At 48.3% G+C, this 22,552-nt stretch overlaps 1 protein-coding gene across 1 annotated transcript in view; it reads left to right on the top strand.

The window, feature by feature from the left end:
* Positions 1-22,552, top strand: part of LOC140198317 (butyrophilin subfamily 1 member A1-like) — a 47,155-nt gene that overhangs the window by 8,658 nt on the left and 15,945 nt on the right. Inside the window, exons 3-7 of the mRNA XM_072259408.1 lie at positions 2,606-2,953; positions 5,382-5,663; positions 15,257-15,385; positions 18,465-18,491; positions 19,934-19,960. Of these exons, the coding sequence (XP_072115509.1) occupies positions 2,606-2,953; positions 5,382-5,663; positions 15,257-15,385; positions 18,465-18,491; positions 19,934-19,960 (813 nt within the window). The remainder of the gene's footprint in view (positions 1-2,605; positions 2,954-5,381; positions 5,664-15,256; positions 15,386-18,464; positions 18,492-19,933; positions 19,961-22,552) is intronic.

Genomic DNA, 22,552 nt, shown 5'->3' with positions numbered 1-22,552 from the left:
GAAAGGGTACAGAGGAGATTTACCAGGATGCTGCCTGGTTTGGAGAGTATGCATTATGATCAGAGATTAAGGGAACTAGGGCTTTACTCTTTGGAGAGAAGGAGGATGAGAGGAGACATGATAGAGGTGTACAAGATAATGAGAGGAATAGATAGAGTGGATAGCCAGCGCCTCTTCCCCAGGGCACCACTGCTCAATACAAGAGGACATGGCTTTAAGGTAATGGGTGGGAAGTTCAAGGGGGATATTAGAGGAAGGTTTTTTACTCAGAGAGTGGTTGGTGCGTGGAATGCACTGCCTGAGTCAGTGGTGGAAGCAGATACACTAGTGAAGTTTAAGAGACTACTAGACAGGTATATGGAGGAATTTAAGGTGGGGGCTTATATGGGAGGCAGGGTTTAAGGGTTGGCACAACATTGTGGGCCGAAGGGCCTGTACTGTGCAGTACTATTCTATGTATCTCGGCCTTCCAATATTTGATAGGTTTGAATGAGATCCCCTCTTGTTGTTCTTAACTCCAACACGTACAAGCCCAGAGTCAAACTTGGTTGTTAACCCTTCCATTCCTGTGATAATTTTCATGAACCCCCTCTGGACACTCTGCAACGGCAGGACATCCATTCTTACAGACGGATGATAAGTGGCTTAATAGTTTTTAAATGTTATGATTAATATTGTAATAATTATTGAGAAATGTAGCAGGGTAAGAGGCCCGTGTGCCTACGTCTGTCGGATATTTCCTTTTTCAAGTTTAATTGTTACTGAACACAGCTGAACGAAACAGTTTTCCTCTTGGGGTCAAGGCTGAAACCACAGACCCAACAGTCAGACACAGCACAAGGTACATTCATCACGTATGAGACAGCGGTGAACATGCAGTTTCGCAGAAGTACAATCTAGCCCAAGTCCCTGAACGTCATGCCCTGCAGCTTGATGATGCACGGGATGCTGTCGATCCGCAAACATGATGCAGGTTGTCTTCCACCAGCCAAACACGAGAAGGCAGCACCGATTGCACGAGGAAATCTGCAGATGCCGGAAATTCCATACTGTAAGATATAGAAGCAGAAGTAGCCCATTCAGCCCATCGAGTCTGCTCCGCCATTCAATCATGGGCTGATCCAATTCTTCCAGTCATCCCCATCCCCTGACATCACCCCGTACCCTTTGATGCCCTGGTTAATCAAGAACCTGTCTGTCTCTGCCTTAAATACACCCAATGACTTGTCCTCCACAGCCGCTCGTGGCAACAAACTCCACAGATTTACCACCCTCTGACTAAAGTCATTTCTCTTCATCTCTGTTCTAAATTGGATGTCCTTCAATCCTGAAGTCATGCCCTCTTGTCCTAGACTCCCCTACCATGGGAAATAACTCTGCCATATCTAATCTGTTGAGGCCTTTTAACATTTGGAATGTTTCTATGAGATCCCCCCTCATTCTCCTGAACTCCAGGGAATACAGCCCAACAACTGCCAGGCGTTCCTCATCCCTTTCATTCCCGGAATCATTTTCGTGAATATTCTCTGAACCCTCTCCAATGTCAGTATATGCTTTCTAAAATATGGAGCCCAAAACCACACACAATACTCCAAGTGTGGTCTCACGAGTGCCTTATAAAGCCTCATCATCACATCCCTGCTCTTATATTCTGTATCTCTAGAAATGAATGTCATGATTGCATTCGTCTTCTTCATCACTAACTCAACCTGGAGGTTAACCTTTAGGGTATCCTGCACAAGGACTCCCAAGTCCCTTTGCATCTCTGCATTTTGAATTCTCCCTCCATCTGAATAATAGTCTGCCCCTTTATTTCTTCCACCAAAGTGCACGACCATACACTTTCCAACATTGTATTTCATTTGCCACTTCTCTGCCCATTCCCCTAAACTATTTAAGTCTCTCTGCTGGCTTTCTGTTTCCTCAACACTACTAGCTCCTCCACTTAACTTTATATCATCAGCAAATTTAGCCACAAGTCTATTAATCCCATAGTCCAAATCATTGATATACATCATAAAAAGCAGCGGTCCCAACACCATCCCCTGTGGAACTCCACTGGTAACCAGCCGCCAGCCAGAAAAGGTTCCCTTTATTCCCACTCTCTTGTTTTCTGCCGATCAGCCAATGCTCCACCCATGCTGGTAACTCCCTGTAATTCCATGGGCTCTTATCTTACTAAGCAGCCTCATGTGCAGCACCTTGTCAAAGGCCTGCTGAAAATCCCAGTACACTACACCTACTGCATCTCCTTCGTCTACCCTGCTTGTAATTTCCTCAAAAAATTGCAGTAGGTTAGTCAGGCAAGCAGCAGGCACAAAATGCTGGTGGACCGCAGCAGGCCAGGCCAACTGAAAGAAGTTAGTCCTGATGAAGGGTCTCGGCCCGAAACGTCGACTGTACCTCTTCCTATAGATGCTGCCTGGCCTGCTGCGTTCACCAGCATTTTGTGTGTGTTGCATTAGTTAATTTAACGTCTCTGCTACCAGAATACTCTACAATAAATTACATGCAGTTTAAGTCAGTGACGATAATTCTGTTTCTGTAAAGCGTGCGGGAGGTTTACTGCCCACACTCTGACTGCGTTTTACCTGCACGTCCCCAGGGGAGTTTATCGTGATCACGCCGAGCGCGCCTATCGTGGTCGAGGTGGGCCAGGACGCCATGCTGGGTTGCCAGCTGATTCCGGCCGAGGTCCTCGTGGAGATGGAGGTGCGCTGGCTCCGGACGGACTGGTCCCAGATGGTGCACCTGTACCGGAAGGGGCAGGACGTTCCTGATCTCCAGATGGCACAGTACTCCGGGAGGACGGAGCTGTTCAAGGATGCCTTTCCCCAGGGAAACGTCTCCCTGCTGCTGAAGAAGGTGACCGTGGGTGACACGGGCCGCTACAAGTGCTTCGTAGTCTCCATGGCTGAGGACCAGGAGGGATCTCTGCAGCTGCAAGTTGCCAGTGAGTGGGGGTGTCGCCGGACAGCAGGAAATGGGCTGTGGGGATGATCGGAGGGCGCGGGTTTGCAGAGGACCGTGAGGGTGTACTTTGTCCCAGTGGCCGCAGGGCAGTGCAGGCAGCGGGAGGTTAGCTGGGGGTTGGGGGGGGTGAGCAATTGCAGAGGACCTGGGTGGAGTGGCTTCAGAGTGGACAGGAGGAACGTAGAAGAACTGAGAAAGATGAGAGGTGAAGAGGAGGGTTTGAGGGGGTAGAGGGATGGTAGGATACTGGGAGGGGTGGGATACTGGGAGAAGAGAGGGTGGGATACTGTGGGAGGAGAGGAGAGGGTGTGATACTGGGAGGGGTGGGATACTGGGAGAGGAGAGGGTGGGATGCTGGGAGGAGTGGGGTACTGCGGGAGGAGAGGGTGTGATACTGGGAGGGGTGGGATACTGCGGGAGGAGAGGGTGGGATAATGGGAGAAGAGGGTGTGATACTGGGAGGGGTGGGATACTGGGAGAGGAGAGGGTGTGATACTGAGAGGGGTGGGATACTGGGAGAGGAGAGGGTGTGATACTGGGAGGGGTGGGATACTGGGAGAGGCAGGGTACTGGGAGAGGAGAGGGTGGGATACTGGGAGAGGAGAGGGTGTGATACTGGGAGGGGTGGGATACTGGGAGAGGAGAGGGTGGGATGCTGGGAGGAGTGGGGTACTGCGGGAGGAGAGGGTGTGATACTGGGAGGGGTGGGATACTGCGGGAGGAGAGGGTGGGATAATGGGAGAACAGGGTGTGATACTGGGAGGGGTGGGATACTGGGAGAGGAGAGGGTGTGATACTGAGAGGGGTGGGATACTGGGAGAGGAGAGGGTGTGATACTGGGAGGGGTGGGATACTGGGAGAGGCAGGGTACTGGGAGAGGAGAGGGTGGGATACTGGGAGAGGAGAGGGTGTGATACTGGGAGGGTGGGATACTGGGAGAGGAGAGGGTGGGATGCTGGGAGGAGTGGGGTACTGCGGGAGGAGAGGGTGTGATACTGGGAGGGGTGGGATACTGCGGGAGGAGAGGGTGGGATAATGGGAGAAGAGGGTGTGATACTGGGAGGGGTGGGATACTGGGAGAGGAGAGGGTGTGATACTGAGAGGGGTGGGATACTGGGAGAGGAGAGGGTGTGATACTGGGAGGGGTGGGATACTGGGAGAGGCAGGGTACTGGGAGAGGAGAGGGTGGGATACTGGGAGAGGAGAGGGTGTGATACTGGGAGGGTGGGATACTGGGAGAGGAGAGGGTGGGATACTGGGAGAAGAGAGGGTGGGATACTGGGAGGGGTGGGATACTGGGAGAGGAGAGGGAAGGATTCGGGGAGGGGAAAGGGGGGGCATGATAAGGGGAGGGATTTGGAGAGGGGGAGTGGGAGAGGGAGGGCAGGTTGAGGGGAGGGAGCAGAGTTGAGGTAGGGCGGAATAAGGGGATGGGAGTTGGGAGGGAGGGCAGGATGGAGGGAGGGGGAAGGAGGATGGGATGTGGGGAGGGGAGAGGGCAGGATAGGGGAAGGGAGGGTGGGATAAGGGGAGGGGAGTGGAGAGGGTGGGTGGGATGAGGGGATGGGAGTTGGGAGGGAGGGCGACATAAGGAGAAGGGAGTGGAGTGGAGGGTGGGTGGGATGAGCAGATGGGAGTTGGGAGGGAGGGGGAAGGAGGACGGGATGTGGGGAGGGGAGAGGGCAGGATAGGGGAAGGGAGGGTGGGATAAGGGGAGGGGAGTGGAGAGGGTGGGTGGGATGAGGGGATGGGAGTTGGGAGGGAGGGCGACATAAGGAGAAGGGAGTGGAGTGGAGGGTGGGTGGGATGAGCAGATGGGAGTTGGGAGGGAGGGGGAAGGAGGACGGGATGTGGGGAGGGGAGAGGGCAGGATAGGGGAAGGGAGGGTGGGATAAGGGGAGTGGAGCTGAGGGAGGTTGGGATGATGGGAGTTGGGAGGGAGGGTGAGATAAGGAGAGGGGAGTGGAGTTGAGGGAGGTTGGGATGATGGGAGTGGGAGGGAGGGTGAGATAAGGGGAGGGGAGTGGAGTTGAGGGAGGTTGGGATGATGGGAGTGGGAGGGAGGGCGAGATAAGGAGAGGGGAGTGGAGTTGAGGGAGGTTGGGATGAGGGGATGGGAGTTGGGAGGGAGGGTGTCATAAGGGGAGGGGAGTGGAGTTGAGGGAGGGTGGGATGCTTGGAAAGGACGAGCGAGTGCAGAGGAGGACGGGAGTGGGTGGGACAGCATGCTGTGGAACGGTGGGGCTGGTGGCTGACTGAGACGGATGTACTGAGGGAGATGTGGGGGGTGAGAGAGGTCATTACGGTGGGTCGGGGGAATGCAGGGGGCAACATGGATATTCTCCTTTGTGAGCTCCTGTTTAAACTGAACTGGCACCATTGCCCACTGACACCCCTGCACCCTCCAGGTATGGGAGACCCGCCCACGATGAAGATGGTGGGCTACGAGGGCAACAGGATCCTGCTGGGCTGCATCTCGGAGAAGTGGTTCCCGCAGCCGCAAGTGTTGTGGCGGGACGCCGCGGGCCAGCTCGTCACTGCACACCGGGAGTCGGCAGAACCGGACGAGGCTGGGCTGCTGACGGTGGAGAGTGTCATCGCTGTGAGTCGCTCCACTCCTGGTGTGTACTCCTGTGTCATCCAAAACCAACTCCTGGGCCGGGAGCATCAGGGACAGCTGAAGATATCAGGCACGTTCACCACGAGCTCAGCTCCGGTCAATTTTACATTTGGGGTTACACATCTGGAGGGGAGTGATACGGGCTTTGAAGGTGGTGCAGAGGAGGTTCACTTGGTCGAGGGGGTTAGCCTTTGAGGAGGGACTGAGTTGACTGGGACTATACTTGCTGAAATTCAAATTTGTAAAATGAATTTATAATCAGAGTGCATGTATGTTACCATATGCTACCTTGAGATCCGTTTACTTGATGGCATTTACGAGAAATATATAGAAATACAATAGAATTTCTGATAAACTGAAAAACAATTAAAAAAGACAAATTTTGCAAGTAGAAAAAATAATATTGTGAACTTCAGTGGAAAATAGTTCCTGAAAGTGAGCACCACACACACAAAATGCTGGAGGAACTCAGCGGGCTGGGCAGCATCCATGGAGAAGAGTACAGTCGCTGTTTTGGGCCGAGGCCCTTCGGCAGGAGTTTGCAGTTGTAGAAGCAGATCAGAGTTTTGGAGAGTGGAGTTGTCTACGCTGCTTCAGAATCGGATGGTTGTAGGGTAATAACTGTTCCTGAACCTGGTGGTGTGGGAGCGAGGACTCCAGTTCCTTCTGCTTAGAAGAATGAGAGGGGATCTTCAAGGGATTAGATTAGAGATTATCTTCATTTATCACAGGTACGTCAAAATAGGGGACTCAATAGTGAGGGGAACAGACAGGAGATATTGTGGATGTCAACGGGACACCTGGATGGTCTGTTGTATCCCAAGTGCCAGGGGCAGGGAAATCTCAGACCGTGTCAACATTTTGGAGAGGGAGGGAGACCAGCCAGATGTCTTGGTACATATTGGCTCCAATGACATAGGAAGGAAAAGCAATGGGATCCTGTAAAGAGATTTTAGTGAGCTAGGTAGAAAGCTGGGAAGCAGGAACCCCCCCCCCCCGCCACCCCAAGAAGTAATTTCTGGATTGCTGCCTGTGCCACATGCCAGTGAGGGTAGAAACAGGATGATTGGGCAGATAATTGCATGGCTGAGAAAGGAAAAGCTTCTCGGGGGTGGGGACCGGAGTGAAGAGACTCAGGATAGTACGGATGGTAAAAAAAGTAAAGATAGCATGCAGTCAGGTTGTCAGCAAGGGCAGGCAGGTGGGTGATGGGACATAGTCGCAGGCAACAGGGTGAGTATCAAAACATTTGGGATGCAGAATCAGAAAGGACAGCAAATACGGTGCTCAAGATGTTGTATCTCAATGTCTGGGGTATAAGAAGTGTCACGGCTACAGAAAAGGTGGACGCCATGGAGGGATTGTCTACGGAGTCTCTGTGGGTGGAGGTTAGGAACAGGAAGGGGTCAATAACTTTACTGGGTGTTTTTTATAGACCGCCCAATAGTAACAGGGATATCGAGGAGCAGATAGGGAAACGGATCCTGGAAAGGTGTAATGATAACAGGGTTGTCGTGGTGGGAGATTTTAATTTCCCAAATATCGATTTTCATCTCCCTAGGGTGAGGGGTTTAGATGGGGTGGAGTTTGTTAGGTGTGTTCAGTAAGGTTTCTTGACACAATTTTGTAGATAAGCCTACAAGAGGAGAGGCTGTACTTGATCTGGTATTGGGAAATGAACCTGGTCAGGTGTCAGATCTCTCAGTGGGAGAGCATTCTGGAGATAGTGATCATAATTCTACCTCCTATACAATAGCATTGGAGAGGGATAGGAACAGACAAGTTAGAAAAATGTTTAATTGGAGTAAGGGGAATTATGAGGCTATCAGGCAGGAACTTGGAAGCATAAATTGGGAACAGATGTTCTCAGGGAAAGGTACGGAAGGAATGTGGCAAATGTTCAGGGGCTGTTTGTGTGGAGTTCTGCACAGGTACGTTCCAATGAGACAGGGAAGTTATGGTAGGGTACAGGAACTGTGGTGTACAAAGGCTGTAGTAAATCTAGTCAAGAAGAATAGAAGAGCTTACGAAACGTTCAGAAAGCTAACAGGAAGGAGCTTAAGGAAATTGGGAGAGCCAGAAGGGGCCATGAGAAGGCCTTGGCAGGTAGGATTAAGGAAAACCCCAAGGCATTCTACAAGTATGTGAAGAGCAAGAGGATACGATGTGAAAGAATAGGACCTATAAAGTGGGAAAGTGTGTATGGAACTGGAGGAAATAGCAGACGTACTTAATGAATACTTTACTTCAGTATTCACTATGGAAAAGGATCTTGGCGATTGTAGTGATGACTTGCAGCGGACTGAAAAGCTTGAGGAAAATTAAGAAAGAGGATGTGCTGGAGCTTTTGTAAAGCATCAAGTTGGTTAAGTCACCGGGACCGGACGGGATGTACCCCAGGCTACTGTGGGAGGTGAGGGAGGAGATTGCTGAGCCTCTGGCGATGATCTTTGCATCATCAATGGGGACGGGAGAGACTTCAGAGGATTGGAGGGTTGTGGATATTGTTCCCTTATTCAAGAAAGAGATTAGAGATAGCCCAGGAAATTATAGACCAGTGAGTCTTACTTCAGTGGTTGGTAAGTTGATGGAGAAGATCCTGAGAGGCAGGATTTATGAATATTTGGAGAGGTATAATATGATTAGGAATAGTCAGCATGGCTTTGTCAAAGTCAGGTCGTGCCTTACGAGCCTGATTTAATTTTTTGAGGATGTGACTAAACACATTGATGAAGGTAGAGCAGTAGATGTAATGTATATGGATTTCAGCAAGGCATTTGATAAGGTACCCCAGGCAAGGCTTATTAAGAAAGTAAGGAGGCATGGGATCCAAGGGGACATTGCTTTGTGGATCCAGAACTGGCTTGCCCACAGAAGGCAAAGAGTGGTTGTAGATGGGTCATATTCTGCATGGAGGTCGGTGACCAGTGGTGTGCCTCAGGGATCTGTTCTGGGACCCCTATTCTTTGTGACTTTTATAAATGACCTGGATGAGAAAGTGGAGGGATGTGTTAGTAAGTTTGCTGATGACACAAAGGTTGGGGGTGTTGTGGATAGTGTGGAGGGCTGTCAGAGGTTACAGTGGGACATTGATAGGATGCAAAACTGGGCTGAGAAGTGGCAGATGGAGTTCAACCCAGATAAGTGTGAGGTGGTTCATTTTGGTAGGTCAAGTATGATGGCAGAATATAGTATTAATGGTAAGAGTCTTGGCAGTGTGGAGGATCAGAGGGACCTTGGGGTCCGAGTCCATAGGACACTCAAAGCAGCTGCACAGGTTGAATCTGTGGTTAAGAAGGCGTACAGTGTATTGGCCTTCATCAATTGTGGAATTGAATTTGGGAGCCAAGAGGTAATGTTTCAGCTATATAGGACCCTGGTCAGACCCCACTTGGAGTACTGTGCTCAGTTCTGGTCGCCTCACTACAGGAAAGACGTGGAAACCATAGAAAGGGTGCAGAGGAGATTTACAAGGATGTTGCCTGGATTGGGGAGCATGCTTTATGAGAACAAATTGAGTGAACTTGGCCTTTTCTGCTTGGAGTGATGGAGGATGAGAGGTGACCTGATAGAGGTGTATAAGATGATGTGAGGTATTGATTGTGTGGATAGTCAGAGGCTTTTTCCCAGGGCTGAAATGGTTGCCACAAGAGGGCACAGGTTTAAGGTGCTTGGGAGTAGGTACAGAGGAGATATCAGGGGTAAGTTTTTTTTACGCAGAGAGTGGTGAGTGCATGGAATGGGCTGCCAGCAACGGGGGTGGAGGTGAATATGATAGGGTCTTTTAAGAGACTTTTGAATAGGTACACAGAGCTTAGCAAAATAGATGGCTATGGGTAAGCCTAGTAATTTCTAAGGTAGGGACATGTTCAGCACAACATTGTGGGCTGAAGGGCCTGTATTGTGCTGTAGGTTTTCTATGTTTCTAAGATATAAAGTGGATGATCTTGTTGCACTATTACAGATTGCCAGGTATGATATTGTGGCCTTCACTGAATAATGATTGTAGTTGGGAGCTGAATGTCCAAGGTTACACATTATATTGGAGGGATAGGAAGGTAGGCAGAGGGGGTGGTGTGGCTCTGCTGGTAAAGAATGGCATCAAATCAGTAGAAAGATGTGACACAGGAATGGAAGATGTTGAATCCTCGTGGGTTGAGTTAAGAAACTGCAAGGGTAAAAGGACGCTGATGGCAGTTACATACAGGCCTCCCAACAGTGGCTGGGAGGTGGACCACAGATTGGAACAGGATATAGAAAAGGTGAGTCAAAAGGGCAATGTTGTGGTAGTCATGGGAGATTTTAACATGCAGGGCCATTGGGAAAATCAGGTTGGTAATGGATCTCAAAAGTTATCTCTAAAGATAGCTTTTTAGAACAGTTTGTCATTGAGCCAACTAGGGGATCAGCTGTACTGGATTGGATGTTAGGATCGGAGGTGATTAGGGATCTTAAGGTGAAGATTACCTTAAGGTAAACATTTGAGTTACAGGGAAAGATTGAACGGGTTGGGACTTCATTCCTTGGAGCGTAGAAGAATGAGGGGAGATTTGAGAGAGGTTTACAAAATTATGAGGGGTATAGACAAAGTAAATATGAATAGGCTCTTTCCACTTAGATTAGGAGAGATAAATACGGGAGGACGTGGCTTTAGGGTGAAAGGGGAAAGGTTTAGGGGGAACTTCTTCACTCAGAGAGTGGTGGGAGTGTGGAACGAGCTGCCATCTGACGAGGTAAATGTGGGCTCACTCTTAAGTTTTAAGAATAAATTGGATGGATACAAGGGAGAGGTCTGGAGGGTTGTGGACTGGGTGCATGTCAATGGGACTAGCAGAATAAGGTTTCAGTTCAGAGCAGAAGGACCAAATGGCCTGTTTTCTGTGCTGTAGTGTTTTATGGTTAAGAACCCTTAGGAACCAGTGATCCAGGGAAAAATGAGGAAGGTGCAGGACATGTGTATGTCAAAAATGAAGAAATGCTCAAATGGTAAAATACTCAAACCATGGCTAAGCTATTGTAAAAGCAAAAAAAGGGCATACAACAAAGCAAAAATTAGTGGGAAAATAGAGGATTGGGAAGTTTTTAAAAACCTACACAGAGCAACTAAAAGAATCATTAGAAGGGAAAAGATGAAATATGAAAGCAAGCCAGCAAATAATATCAAAGTGGATAGTAAAAGTTTTTTCGAGTATGTTAAAAATAAAAGAGAAATGAGAGCGGATATAGGACAGCTAGAAAATGAGGCCAGAGAAATAATAACGGGGGACAAGGAGGTGGCAGATAAACTAAGTGAGTATTTTGCATCAGTCTTCACAGTGGAGGACACTAGCAGTATGCCTGATGTTGTTGTGTGTGAAGGAAGAGAAGTGAGTACAGTTACTGTTACAAGAGAGAAGGTGCTCAAAAAGCTGAAAGACCTAAAGGTACATAAGTCACCCGGACTAGATGAACTGCACCCTAGGGTTCTGAAGGAGGCTGTATTATAGATTCTGGCAGCATTAGAAATGATTTTTCAAAAATCAATGGACTCTGGCATGATGCCAGATGACTGGAAGGTTGCAAATGTTACTCCACTCTTTAAGAGAGGAGGAAGGCAACAGAAAAGAATTGTAGACCAGTTAGCCTGACCTCAGTGATTGGGAAGATGTCAGAGTCAGTTGTTAAGGATGAGGTTAAGGAGTACTTGGTGACACAGGACAAGTCAGTACAAAGTCAGCATGGTTTCCTTCAGGGAAGATCCTGCTGATGAACCTGTTGGAATTCTTTGAGGAGATTACAAGTCGGGTAGATAAAGGGGATGTAGTGGATGTTGTATATTTGGACTTTCAGAAGGCCTTTGACAAGGTGCCACACATGAGGCTGTTTACCAAGTGAAGAGCCCATAGTATTACAGGAAAGTTTTTAACATGGTTAGAGCATTGACTGATTGGTAGGAGGCAGCGAGTGGGAATAAAATGATCCTTGTCTGGTTGGTTGCCAGTGACTAGTGGTGTTCCGCAGGGGTCAGTGTTGGGACCACTTCTTTTTATGCTGTATATAAATGATTTCGATGATGGAATCGATGGCCTTGTTGCCAAATTTGCAGATGATATGAAGATTGGTGCAGGGACAGGTAGTGTTGAGGAAACAGGTAGGATGCCGGAGGACTTAGAAAGATTAGGAGAATGGGCAAGAAAGTGGCAAATGAAATACAATGTTGGAAAATCCATGGTCATGCACTTTGGTAGTAGAAATAAATGTGTGGACTATTTTTTAAACAGGGAGAAAATCTAGGAATCTGCGATGCAGAGGGACTTGGCCTCCCGTTTTCTGCAGAACACCCTGAAGGTTAACTTGCAGGTTGAGTTGGTGGTGAGGAAGGCAAATGCCATGTTAGCATTCATTTCAAGAGGTCTAGAATACAAGAGCAGGGATGTGATGCTGAGGCACTTGAGAGGTCTCACCTTGAATATTGTGAACAGTTTTGGGCCTCTCATCTTAGAAAAGATGTGCTGGCATTGGAGAGGGTCCAGAGGAGGTTCACAAGGATAATTCCAGGAATGAAAGGATTATCATACGAGGAACGTTTGATGGCTCTGGGTCTGTACTTGCTGGAATTCAGAAGGATGAGGGGGATCTCAGTGAAACCTTTCGAATGTTGAAAGGTCCAGACAGAACAGATGTGAAAAGGATGTTTCCCATGGTGGGAGAGTCTAGGACAAGAGGGCACAACCTCAGGATAGAGGGGTGCTCTTTCAAAACAGAGATGTGGAGAAATTTCTTTAGCCAAAGGGTGGTGAATTTGTGGAATTTCTTGCCACAGGCAGCTGTGGAGGCCAGGTTGTTGGGCGTATTTAAGGCAGAGATTGATAGGTTCTTGATTGGAAATGGCATCAAAGGTTACGGGGAGAAGGCTGGGAACTGGGATTGAGAAGGGGATAGGAAAAAAGGATCAGCCATGATTGAATGGTGGAGCAGACTCGATGAGCCTGATGGTCTAATTCTGCTCCTATGTCTTATGGTCTTATGGAAATGCACTGTTGGCATCAATAATCAACACAATCCAAGGGTGTGCTGGGGGCAGCCTGCAAGTGTTGTAACACCTCCAGTGCCAATGTAATGTGCCCACAGCTCACTACCCCTAATCTCCAGCTCTATTTTCCATCACAATCCCATTCTCCTGTTTCCTCCCTGTAACCTTTGAGTCCCTTACTGATCGAGAAATTGTCTACCTTTGCCTACTGTTGTTGCCAGGATGATCTGTTATTTGGAATTTTATCACAGTGTGGAATCTCCTCTGTAGCTGCTGGCTGATGTACTCCTGTGACTGGACCCTTTGACGGGAGTCCAACCCTGGGAGTTACAGCATTGAATGTGAGCTTTGTTTAAGGGGGAGGTTTGAAATAATCAGGCCTGAGTTCCTCTGGTTTAATCTGGAAGAGGAGCTGGGCTCAGTTTTGCCTCTCTCCCACCCGATCCTCTCCTCTCTCCATGCCCCAAGTCACTAGACCGGGTTCATGGAACCATGTCAGCGCAGGATAAGGCTGTTTGGCCCAACATGTCTGTGCTAGTCTGAGTGGAGAAACCCCAGTGCCAGGCTGACCTCCCTCAGCTCTAAGCATTATTCCCTCGCCCTGCGGCGGTCCAAATTGGTTCAGTCCCAACTCCACAACCCCGGTGGCCTTGGGCTTGGTTATTTATCACTGATGCAGTCATCAGGTTCAGGTTGAGAAAACCTGTAGAAAAATACAGCATTAGCGATACGACAAAAACTCATCGGGCAATTGCATGTGTATTTACTTACAAAGTATTACGTTTCTAAGTGATTTAAAATGCTAAAAGTTATATTATTATTAAGATTTAAAATATGTACAAATTTTAATGTGTAAGTTTATATAATATATAATGCATAAGTTATTAAAATATAAAATGTATACATATACAGTGGCATGCAAAAGTTTGGGCACCCCGGTCAGAATTTCTGTTACTGTGAATAGCTAAGTGAGTAAAAGATGAACTGATTTCCAAAAGGCATAAAGTTAAAGATGACACATTTCTTTAAGCAAGAAAACTTCTTTATTTCTGTTTTTCACAGTTTCAAAGTAACAAAAAAGGAAAAGGGCCTGAAGCAAAAGTTTGGGCACCCTTCATGGTCAGTACTTAGTAACACCCCCTTTGGCAAGTATCACAGCTTATAAACACTTTCTGTAGCCAGCTAAGAGTCTTTCAATTCTTGTTTGGGGGATTTTCGCCCATTCTTCCTTGTAGAAGGCTTCTAGTTCTGTGAAATTCTTGGGCCATCTTGCATGCACTGCTCTTTTGAGGTCTATCCACAGATTTTCGATGATGTTTAGGTCGGGGGGACTGTGAGGGCCATGGCAAAACCTTCAGCTTGCACCTCTTGAGGTAGTCCATTGTGGATTTTGAGGTGTGTTTGGGATCATTATCCTGTTGTAGAAGCCATCCTCTTTTCATCTTCAGCTTTTTTACAGACGGTGTGATGTTTGCTTCCAGAATTTTCTGGTATTTAATAGAATTCATTCTTCCCTCGACCAGTAAATGTTCCCCATGCCGCTGGCTGCAACACAAGCCCAAAGCATGATCGATCCACCCCCGTGCTTAACAGTTGGAGAGGTGTTCTTTTCATGAAATTCTGCACCCTTTTTTTTCCAAACATACCTCTGCTCATTGCAGCCAAAAAGTTCTATTCGAAAGGTTCAAAGGAACATCTAAACAAGCCTGATGCATTTTGGAAACAAGTCCTGTGGACTGATGAAGTTAAAATAGAACTTTTTGGAGAATGAATTCAATTAAATACCAGCAAATTCTGGAAGCAAACATCACACCATCTGTAAAAAAGCCGAAGATGAAAAGAGGATGGCTTCTACAACAGGATAATGATCCTAAACACACCTCAAAATCCACAATGGACTACCTCAAGAGACGCAAGCTGAAGGTTTTGCCATGGCCCTCACAGTCCCCTGACCGAAACATCATCAAAAATCTGTGGATAGACCTCAAAAGAGCAGCGCATGCAAGACGGCCCAAGAATCTCACAGAACTAGAAGCCTTTTGCAAAGAAGACTGGGTGAAAATCCCCCAAACAAGAATTGAAAGACTTTTAGCTGGCTACTAAAAGCTGTGATACTTGCCAAAGGGGGTGTTACTAAATACTGACCATGCAGGGTGCCCAAATGTTTGCTTCGTGCCCTTTTTCCTTTTTTGTTATTTTAAAACTGTTAAAGATGGAAATAAAGAAGTTTTCTTGCTTAAAATATGAAAGAAATGTGTCATCTTTAACTTTATGCCTTTTGGAAATCAGTTCATCTTTTACTCGCTTAGCTATTCACAGTAACAGAAATCCTGACCGGGGTGCCCAGACATTTGCATGCCACTGTATATGATAGGCATAAAACACAGGATTGTTCAACTATATATTAAAGAAAAAACGTATCTACATCCTGATGTCACAGCCCCATCTGATGTTCTCCTGACATTCCCCAATCCCCACCCCCATCCCCTGGAACTGTTCCAGTAACTCTACCCCCACCTCCTCTCTCAGACGTTCTCCCACCTTTCCTTTCTCTGTGGTAACCAGTCAGGCACGAGGGTTCAGTGGGTCGTGGTGGGACAGGGTTGTCAGTGCATCACTGACTGGCCTCTCCTCTGCTTTCTTCCCTGCAGATGCCTTCTTCCCCAGGATCTCGGGCTGGCTGGGGGGTTTCCTGTTCACCCTCTTCCTCCTCTTGGCTGTTGTTGGTGTATTTTTCGTCTTCTGGAGGAGAAAACGTCAGCAAGGCCGGAAGATGAAAGGTGTGTGTTTGTGGGGAAGCTCACCACATACCACAGGCCTTTCGGCCTGACTCACCTGTGCTGACCAAGCTCATCTAGGCAAGATGTCTTCGGCTCCCGTCCCTCTAAAATTTCAGAGTTAGTTTTCCAGTTCTCTCTCTGGCCGGGGTGGGCCACATTCTCTTCTGGACCTTCAGAGTCATCGTGAAAAACGACGCGGTCGCAGGCTGACTGAAGTCCCTCGGGCTTCCAGTCAGGTACAAGTATGGATCATTTCAATGGCCTCCTTTACCAGGCCGTCCCAAAAGCCACTGGTGCAGCACAGTAGCTTTGTGTCGCTGTAGTCAATCCTGTGGCCATTGCGAATGCAATGTTCTGCTCCCACCAATTTCTCTGGTTCATGTGCTCCTTGACGCAGGCATCCTGCCTGGCCGAAGCACTGCTCTGCATCCACGGGAAATCCTGTAGACGGCAGGCGATCGGAGTCTCGCTGTAAGTAAGAACTGGAATTTGATTGAAACAAGTTGGGAGAGCCGAATCCTGATTGGATGAGGATGAACCAATCAGGAAGGACGGAATACAGGGGTATAAACACCAGCAGACGGGACTTGCCCAGGCATCATCCCTGATGAAGATGGCAGAGTTTGTTGTCAAAACATTGTTCATAATCCATTCCTTTACCTGGCTGGAAGCCCGAGATGAGTTTATTCGTCATATGTGCGGGGAAAGCACTCGGTCCTGATTACAGGACATTCGGCCTCTCTCCGGTCCATGCAAACCATGGCACCCACCCAGCTGCCCCAATTTCCTGTGTTGGGCTCGTATCCCTCCGTGTACCTACCTCAGCCACTTCCTCTGGCAGCTCGTTCCACAGCCCTGACCATCTCAGCATCTTCCAGTCATAGTCATACTTTACTGATCCCAGGGGAAATTGGTTTTCGGTACAGTTGCACCATAAATAATAAATAGTAATAGAACCATAAATAGTTAAATAGTAATATGTAAATTATGCCAGTATATTATGAAATAAGTCCAGGACCAGCCTATTGGCTCAGGGTGTCTGACCCTCCAAGGGAGGAGTTGTAAAGTTTGATGGCCACAGGCAGGAATGACTTCCTATGACGCTCAGTGCTGCATCTCGGTGGAATGAGTCTCTGGCTGAATGTACTCCTGTGCCCAACCAGTACATTATGTAGTGGATGGGAGACATTGACCGAGATGGCATGCAACTTAGACAGCATCCTCTTTTCAGACACCACCGTCAGAGAGTCCAGTTCCATCCCCACAACATCACTGGCCTTACGAATGAGTTTGTTGATTCTGTTGGTGTCTGCTACCCTCAGCCTGCTGCCCCAGCACCCAACAGCAAACATGATAGTACTGGCCACCACAGACTCGTAGAACATCCTCAGCATCGTCCGGCAGATGTTAAAGGACCTCAGTCTCCTCAGGAAATAGAGACGGCTCTGACCCTTCTCGTAGACAGCCTCAGTGTTCTTAGACCAGTCCAGTTTATTGTCAGTTCGTATCCCCAGGTATTTGTAATCCTCCACAATGTCCACACTGACCCCCTGGATGGAAACAGGGGTCGTCGGTACCTTCGCTCTCCTCAGGTCTACCACCAGCTCCTTAGTCTTTTTCACATTAAGCTGCAGATAATTCTGCTCACACCATGTGACAAAGTTTCCTACCGTAGCCCTGTACTCAGCGTCATCTCCCTTGCTGATGCATCTGAAGAAAACGTTACTCCTCTAGTCCCTTCTGAATCTTGCCCTTCTCACCCTAAGCCTATGAAACCTGCTTTGAACTCCCCTACCCTGGGGAGCCTCTCACTTTCCTGCATTGCAAGGAATAAAGAGCTGTTCTATACAGTGTGAGGAACATAGGGAGATGATCTCCCACTGTATTTCAGACCCCCGACTCGTGGCAACATCCACGTAAATCTTTCCTGCGCTCTTCGCAGTTTTACCACATCATTCACGTAACCAAACTCAACGTAGTGCTTGGAGTGCGGTCTCGCCAAGGTCCACAACACAATTCCACAACTCCTGCACGAAAAGTAACACACAGGCCGGGCAACATCTATAGAAAAGAGTAAACAATCCACGTTTCGGGCTGAGATCCTTCACTGGGGCTTTGGATTTCCAGCACCAGTTTGCGGTTCCTGTACTCAAAGTCCTGAGTAACGAGGATCACTGTACCATAGTGTGTACTGCACTGGTATTCCGAGTTCCCTCTGTTTCCGTGTATCCGATCATCCACATTCTGTCCGTGTACTGGTCCACTTTTCAAAATGCACCACCTCTAATGAAACGTTTGAAACTTCCCGGCCCACTTCCCTAACTGATCACGATCTGCCCTCTGACCTACGATGACCTTCTCCACCATGGACGACACTTCCGTATTCTGCGTCATCCCAAAGCTTGACAGAGTCATAGAACACGACGGCACGAGGGCCTTTCGCCCATCTCGTCCTTGCCGACCTGGACCAGAGCCCTCCTGTCCGTCTGCCCATCCAAACTTCTCTTAAATGTTGTAATCGACCCACCCTCTCAGTGAAGAAGATCCCCCTCAGGTTCCCTTAAATATCTCACCTTTCACCCTTAACCCATGACTTTCTGGTTCTCGTCTCACCCAACCTCAGTGGAAAAAGCCTGCTTGCATTTACTAACTATACCGCTCAGAATTTTGTATACCTCTGTTGAATCTTCCCCCCCATTCTCCTCTGCTCCAAGCGATAAACTCCTAACCTATTCAACCCTTCCCTATAACTCCGGTCCTCAAATCCCAGTGACATGTATATACATTTTTCCTGAGCTCCTGGCAGTAGGTGAGCAGAGCTGTGCACGAAGTGGGAGTGTAAGTAGGGGAGAAGCAACACTCGATGATCGGAGTGTCAGTGTGATAGGAGCTTTGGTCAGCCAGTGGTTCTGCCTGGACACACTGTGGATGTTCCCGAACGGCTCATCACCTGGTGGGCAGCTTACGTCCGAGCTAAATCTGCTCAGGGCTCGGGAACGGTTGTTTGCGAAGGGACAGCAGGTGGGGTGGGATCGAAGTGAGTTATGACTAACCAGGAATGTACCTCCCTCTCTTCCAGAATTGTGGTTGCGGCCCACTTACGAAGGTAAGTCACAGTAAATGTTCGTGAGTGTGATGTCAAACAGGAGTTTTTGTTAAACATTGAACAGTACAGGCCCTTCGGCCCACAATATTGTGCTGACCTTTTCAACTACTCCAAGATCAATCTAACTCTTTCCTTCCACGTAGTCCTCCGTTGTCCTTCCGTCCCTAAATCTCAGTGATGTTCCTGCCTCTAGCACCCCCTCAGTAATGTTCCTGTCTCTCCCACCCCCTCAGTAATGTTCCTGTCTCTCCCACCCCCTCAGTAATGTTCCTGTCTCTCCCACCCCCCCCAGTAATGTTCCTGTCTCTCCTACCCCCCCCTCCCTCAACAGGGTGTTCCACACACTCGTCATTCTCTGTGGGGGAAGGACAGAAAACCTTCTGACGTCCACCCTCTCATGTTGGCCACTGTCACCGTGGAGAAAATAGCCCTGGCTGTCCACATTACCAAGGCCTCATCATCTGGTACACCTCTTATCAAATCACCTCTCATCCTCCTTCGCTCCAGAGAGAAAAGCCCTGAGCTCACTCAGCCTACCCTCGTAAGACATGCTCTCTAATCCAGCCGGCATCCTGGGAAATCTCCTCGGCACCCTTTCCAAAGCTTCCGCTCCCTTCCCAGAATGAGGCGCCTGGCACTGAACAGGACGTTCCGTCTGGTCTAAGCAGGGTTGCACAGAGCTGTAACTACCTCACAGCCCTCGAACTCAGTCCTCTGACCAGTGAAGGCCAGCCCACTGTACACCTTCTGTCAACTTGCACAGCAACTTTGAAGGATCTCGGGGCAATCAGTCTGTCCCCTATACTGCCAAGAACCCTGCCGTTAAACCTGTTCTCTGCCTTCAGGTTTAACTGTCCAAAGTGCTTCACTTCATACCCGAGCTACGCCCTTTTCTATTAAAGTTCATAGCACATTTACTGTCAAAGTATGTGTACATTACACAACTTTGTCTCCTAACAGACAGCCACGAAACATAGAAACCCGAAACGAAACATTAAAAAAAAGACTGTTGAACACCCAATGTGCGGAGAGGATAAGAAACAATCATGTGAACAATAACCATGCAAATCGTGTTCAGAACTGAACCCCCCAAAGAGAGATCGAGACACGTAGTTGAGTGCAGAGCTGAACTGGCCAGATCCTAGCCTCGGGCCCCAATACCCTGACCGTTTCAACTTGGCCTGGCGCCTAAATCAGGTTCAATCACCCTGATACGTTCCAGGGCCCGGACCCGCTGCCTCAATTCGGCCTGCTGCTTGAATCATTACCCAGACGTTGGGACCTGACATTTCAACGTGCTCTGACGCCATTTCCCCTGAAACGCGGGTGTTCCGCATCTTTGGAAAACTTTGGCCGCTTTGCGCTGGCGGTTGTTGGTGGAAGATGTTAGCAGCTGGAGTGGGTGATATAAACCTTGTATGTTTTCTGTCTCTCCCTTCCAGAGTACACAGATCTGCAGAATAAGCTCGGTAAGTAATGGCAAACCAGCGGGGCTTTTGTGTTCTGCAATGTCTCGCCCACGGCCCAGAGCCCTCTGGGTCACGTGATGCACCTTCCTATCCAGAGGACCACAGACCAGTGTTTCACAATCTTTTTCAGCTCTTTTAAAGCACCTTCATAATCACCAATGCTCCCCTTGGGGCACAATATGCTTTCCGGCGCCCCCATAGTGTAAAGGCATGTCTACCATACGCCAACATGAGAAAAATGAGTCTGCTTTAATTTTTATTTGCCTGTAAACCTAACTTACACCGTACCTGTGCTCTGTACAGCAGCTTTGATATCAGTGTGATCCTTGAGCTTAATGGTTTTTAGCAAGAGCTGAAATATCTGGTTGAAGTTGTGACAGCAAAAGCTTTAAGTCTCTGACCAGTGGCCAACCTGGACATTGGAAGTTTGGAGAGGAGCGGTCTTCAATCGGGTCCACTGCCTGAGGATGAAAGGCGTGAGTGAATAGCAGCAACATCATAGAGCTTTGACCAGTGACCAATCCAGACATGGGAACATTGAAGAGGAGGGGGCTTCAATCGGGTCCACTGCCCGTGGATAAAAGGCGGGAGCGGGTCGTAGCAGCGTCACAGAGCTCTGACCAGTGACAAATCGCCATTTGGGATTGATTAGTAAGAGCAAATTAAAGGAAGGCAGGGGCAAGCACAGTGCCCATCGTCATCTGAGTGGATAGTCAGAGTGTTGGTTTTAAGGCTTCTCTTTATATTTGATCTGCTGGGTAAAGATGCCAGACAGGACAGTGGAATGCTGCTCTTCCTGGATGTGGGAAGGCAGAGAGACCTTCAGTGTCCCTGATGACTCCAACTGCGAGAAGTGCATCCAGCTGCAGCTTCCAACAAACTGCGTTAAGGAGTTGGAGCTGGAACTGGATGAACTCCAGGTCCTTCGGGAGGCTGAAGGGGTAATAGAGAGAACATATAGAGGGGTAGTTACATCCGAGGAGACTGGGTGACAGTCAGGAAGGGGAAAGGGGTTAAGGAGCCAGTGCAGAGTACCCCCTGTGGCCATCCTCCTCACAACAGGTCTGTCACTTTGGATACTATTTGGGGAAAGGGGTTGACATAGTAGGGGAAAGTGGTCGGGTCTCTGCCTCTGTGACTCAGTCGGGAAGGGGGAAGAGGAGGTATGCTTCAGTGATAGGGGATTTGTTATTTCAGGGAATGGACGGGAGGTTCTCTGGAAACGAGATTCCTGGATAGTATGGGCTTGTATACTCTGGAATTTAGAAGGCTGAGAGGGGATCTTATTGAAACATATAAGATTATTAAGGGATTGGACACGCTGGAGGCAGGAAGCATGTTCCCACTGATGGGTGAGTCCAGAACCAGAGGCCACAGTTTAAGAACAAGGGGTAGGCCATTTAGAATGGAGTTGAGGAAAAACTTTTTCACCCAGAGAGTGGTGGATATATGGAATGCTCTGCCCCAGAAGGCTGTGGAGGCCAAGTCTCTGGATGCTGTCAAAAAAGAGATGGATAGAGCTCTTAAAGATAGCGGAATCAAAGATTATGGGGATAAGGCAGGAACTGGATACTGATTGTGGATGGTCAGCCATGATCACAGTGAATGGCAGTGCTGGCTCGAAGGGCTGAATGGCCTACTCCTGCACCTATTGTCCATTGTCTATTGTCCCAGGTGCCGGGGTCCAGGACACCTCAGAACTAGTCCTCGGCATTCAGAAGTGCAAGGGTGAACTGCCAGAGGTTGTGGTCCATGTAGATTCCAATGAGACATGTAGGACGAGTGAGGAGGTTCTGCATGGGGAGTTCGATGCAAGTACCCTGAAACCTCATCCTTAATAATAGACTCCAACACTTTCCCAACCACTGAGGTTAGGCTAACTGGCCTTTAGTTCCTTTTCTTTTGCCTTCCTCCCTTCTTGAAGAGCAGAGTGACATTTGCAATTTTCCGGTCCTCTGGAACCATGCCAGGATCAAGTGATTCTTGAAAGGTCATGGCCAATTCATCTGCAATCTCTTCAGCAGCTTCCCTCAGGACTGTGGGATGTAGTTCATCTGGTCCAGATGACTTACCCACCTTGAGACCTTTCAGTTTGCCTAACACCTTCTCCTTTATAATAGCGATGGCACAATGCTAGTGTGTTCCACCGTGAAGACAGATGCAAAGTACCCATTAAGTTCATCTGCCATTCTGTTGTCCCCCATTACTACCTCACCAGCATCACTTTCCAGTGGTCGAATATCAACTCTCTTTATAAAAGTAAAAAATCTTCTGGTACCCTGCTTTATGTTATTGGCTAGTCCTCATATTACATCTTTTCTCTTATTATAGCTTCTTTTGTTGCCTCTTGTTGGATATTAAAATCTTTTCAGTCATCCAACTTCCCACTCAATTTTGCTGCCTTATGTGCCCTTTCCTTGGCTGTTATGTGGTCCTTAACTTCCGTTGTCAACGTAATCTGGATAATTACACAACAGCCAATCTAAGATATGGGTGTTTGTCAGTCAATCTACTGACCAGCGAGTCCTGGTGAATGGTAGATAGTTAACCCACTGACCAGCAAGTCCTGGTGTCCAGTAGACAGTTAACCTA

Source organism: Mobula birostris, chromosome 5, assembly GCF_030028105.1.
Source record: "Mobula birostris isolate sMobBir1 chromosome 5, sMobBir1.hap1, whole genome shotgun sequence".
Lineage (NCBI taxonomy): Eukaryota > Metazoa > Chordata > Chondrichthyes > Myliobatiformes > Myliobatidae > Mobula > Mobula birostris.
This window is presented reverse-complemented; position numbering and strand designations above follow the sequence as displayed.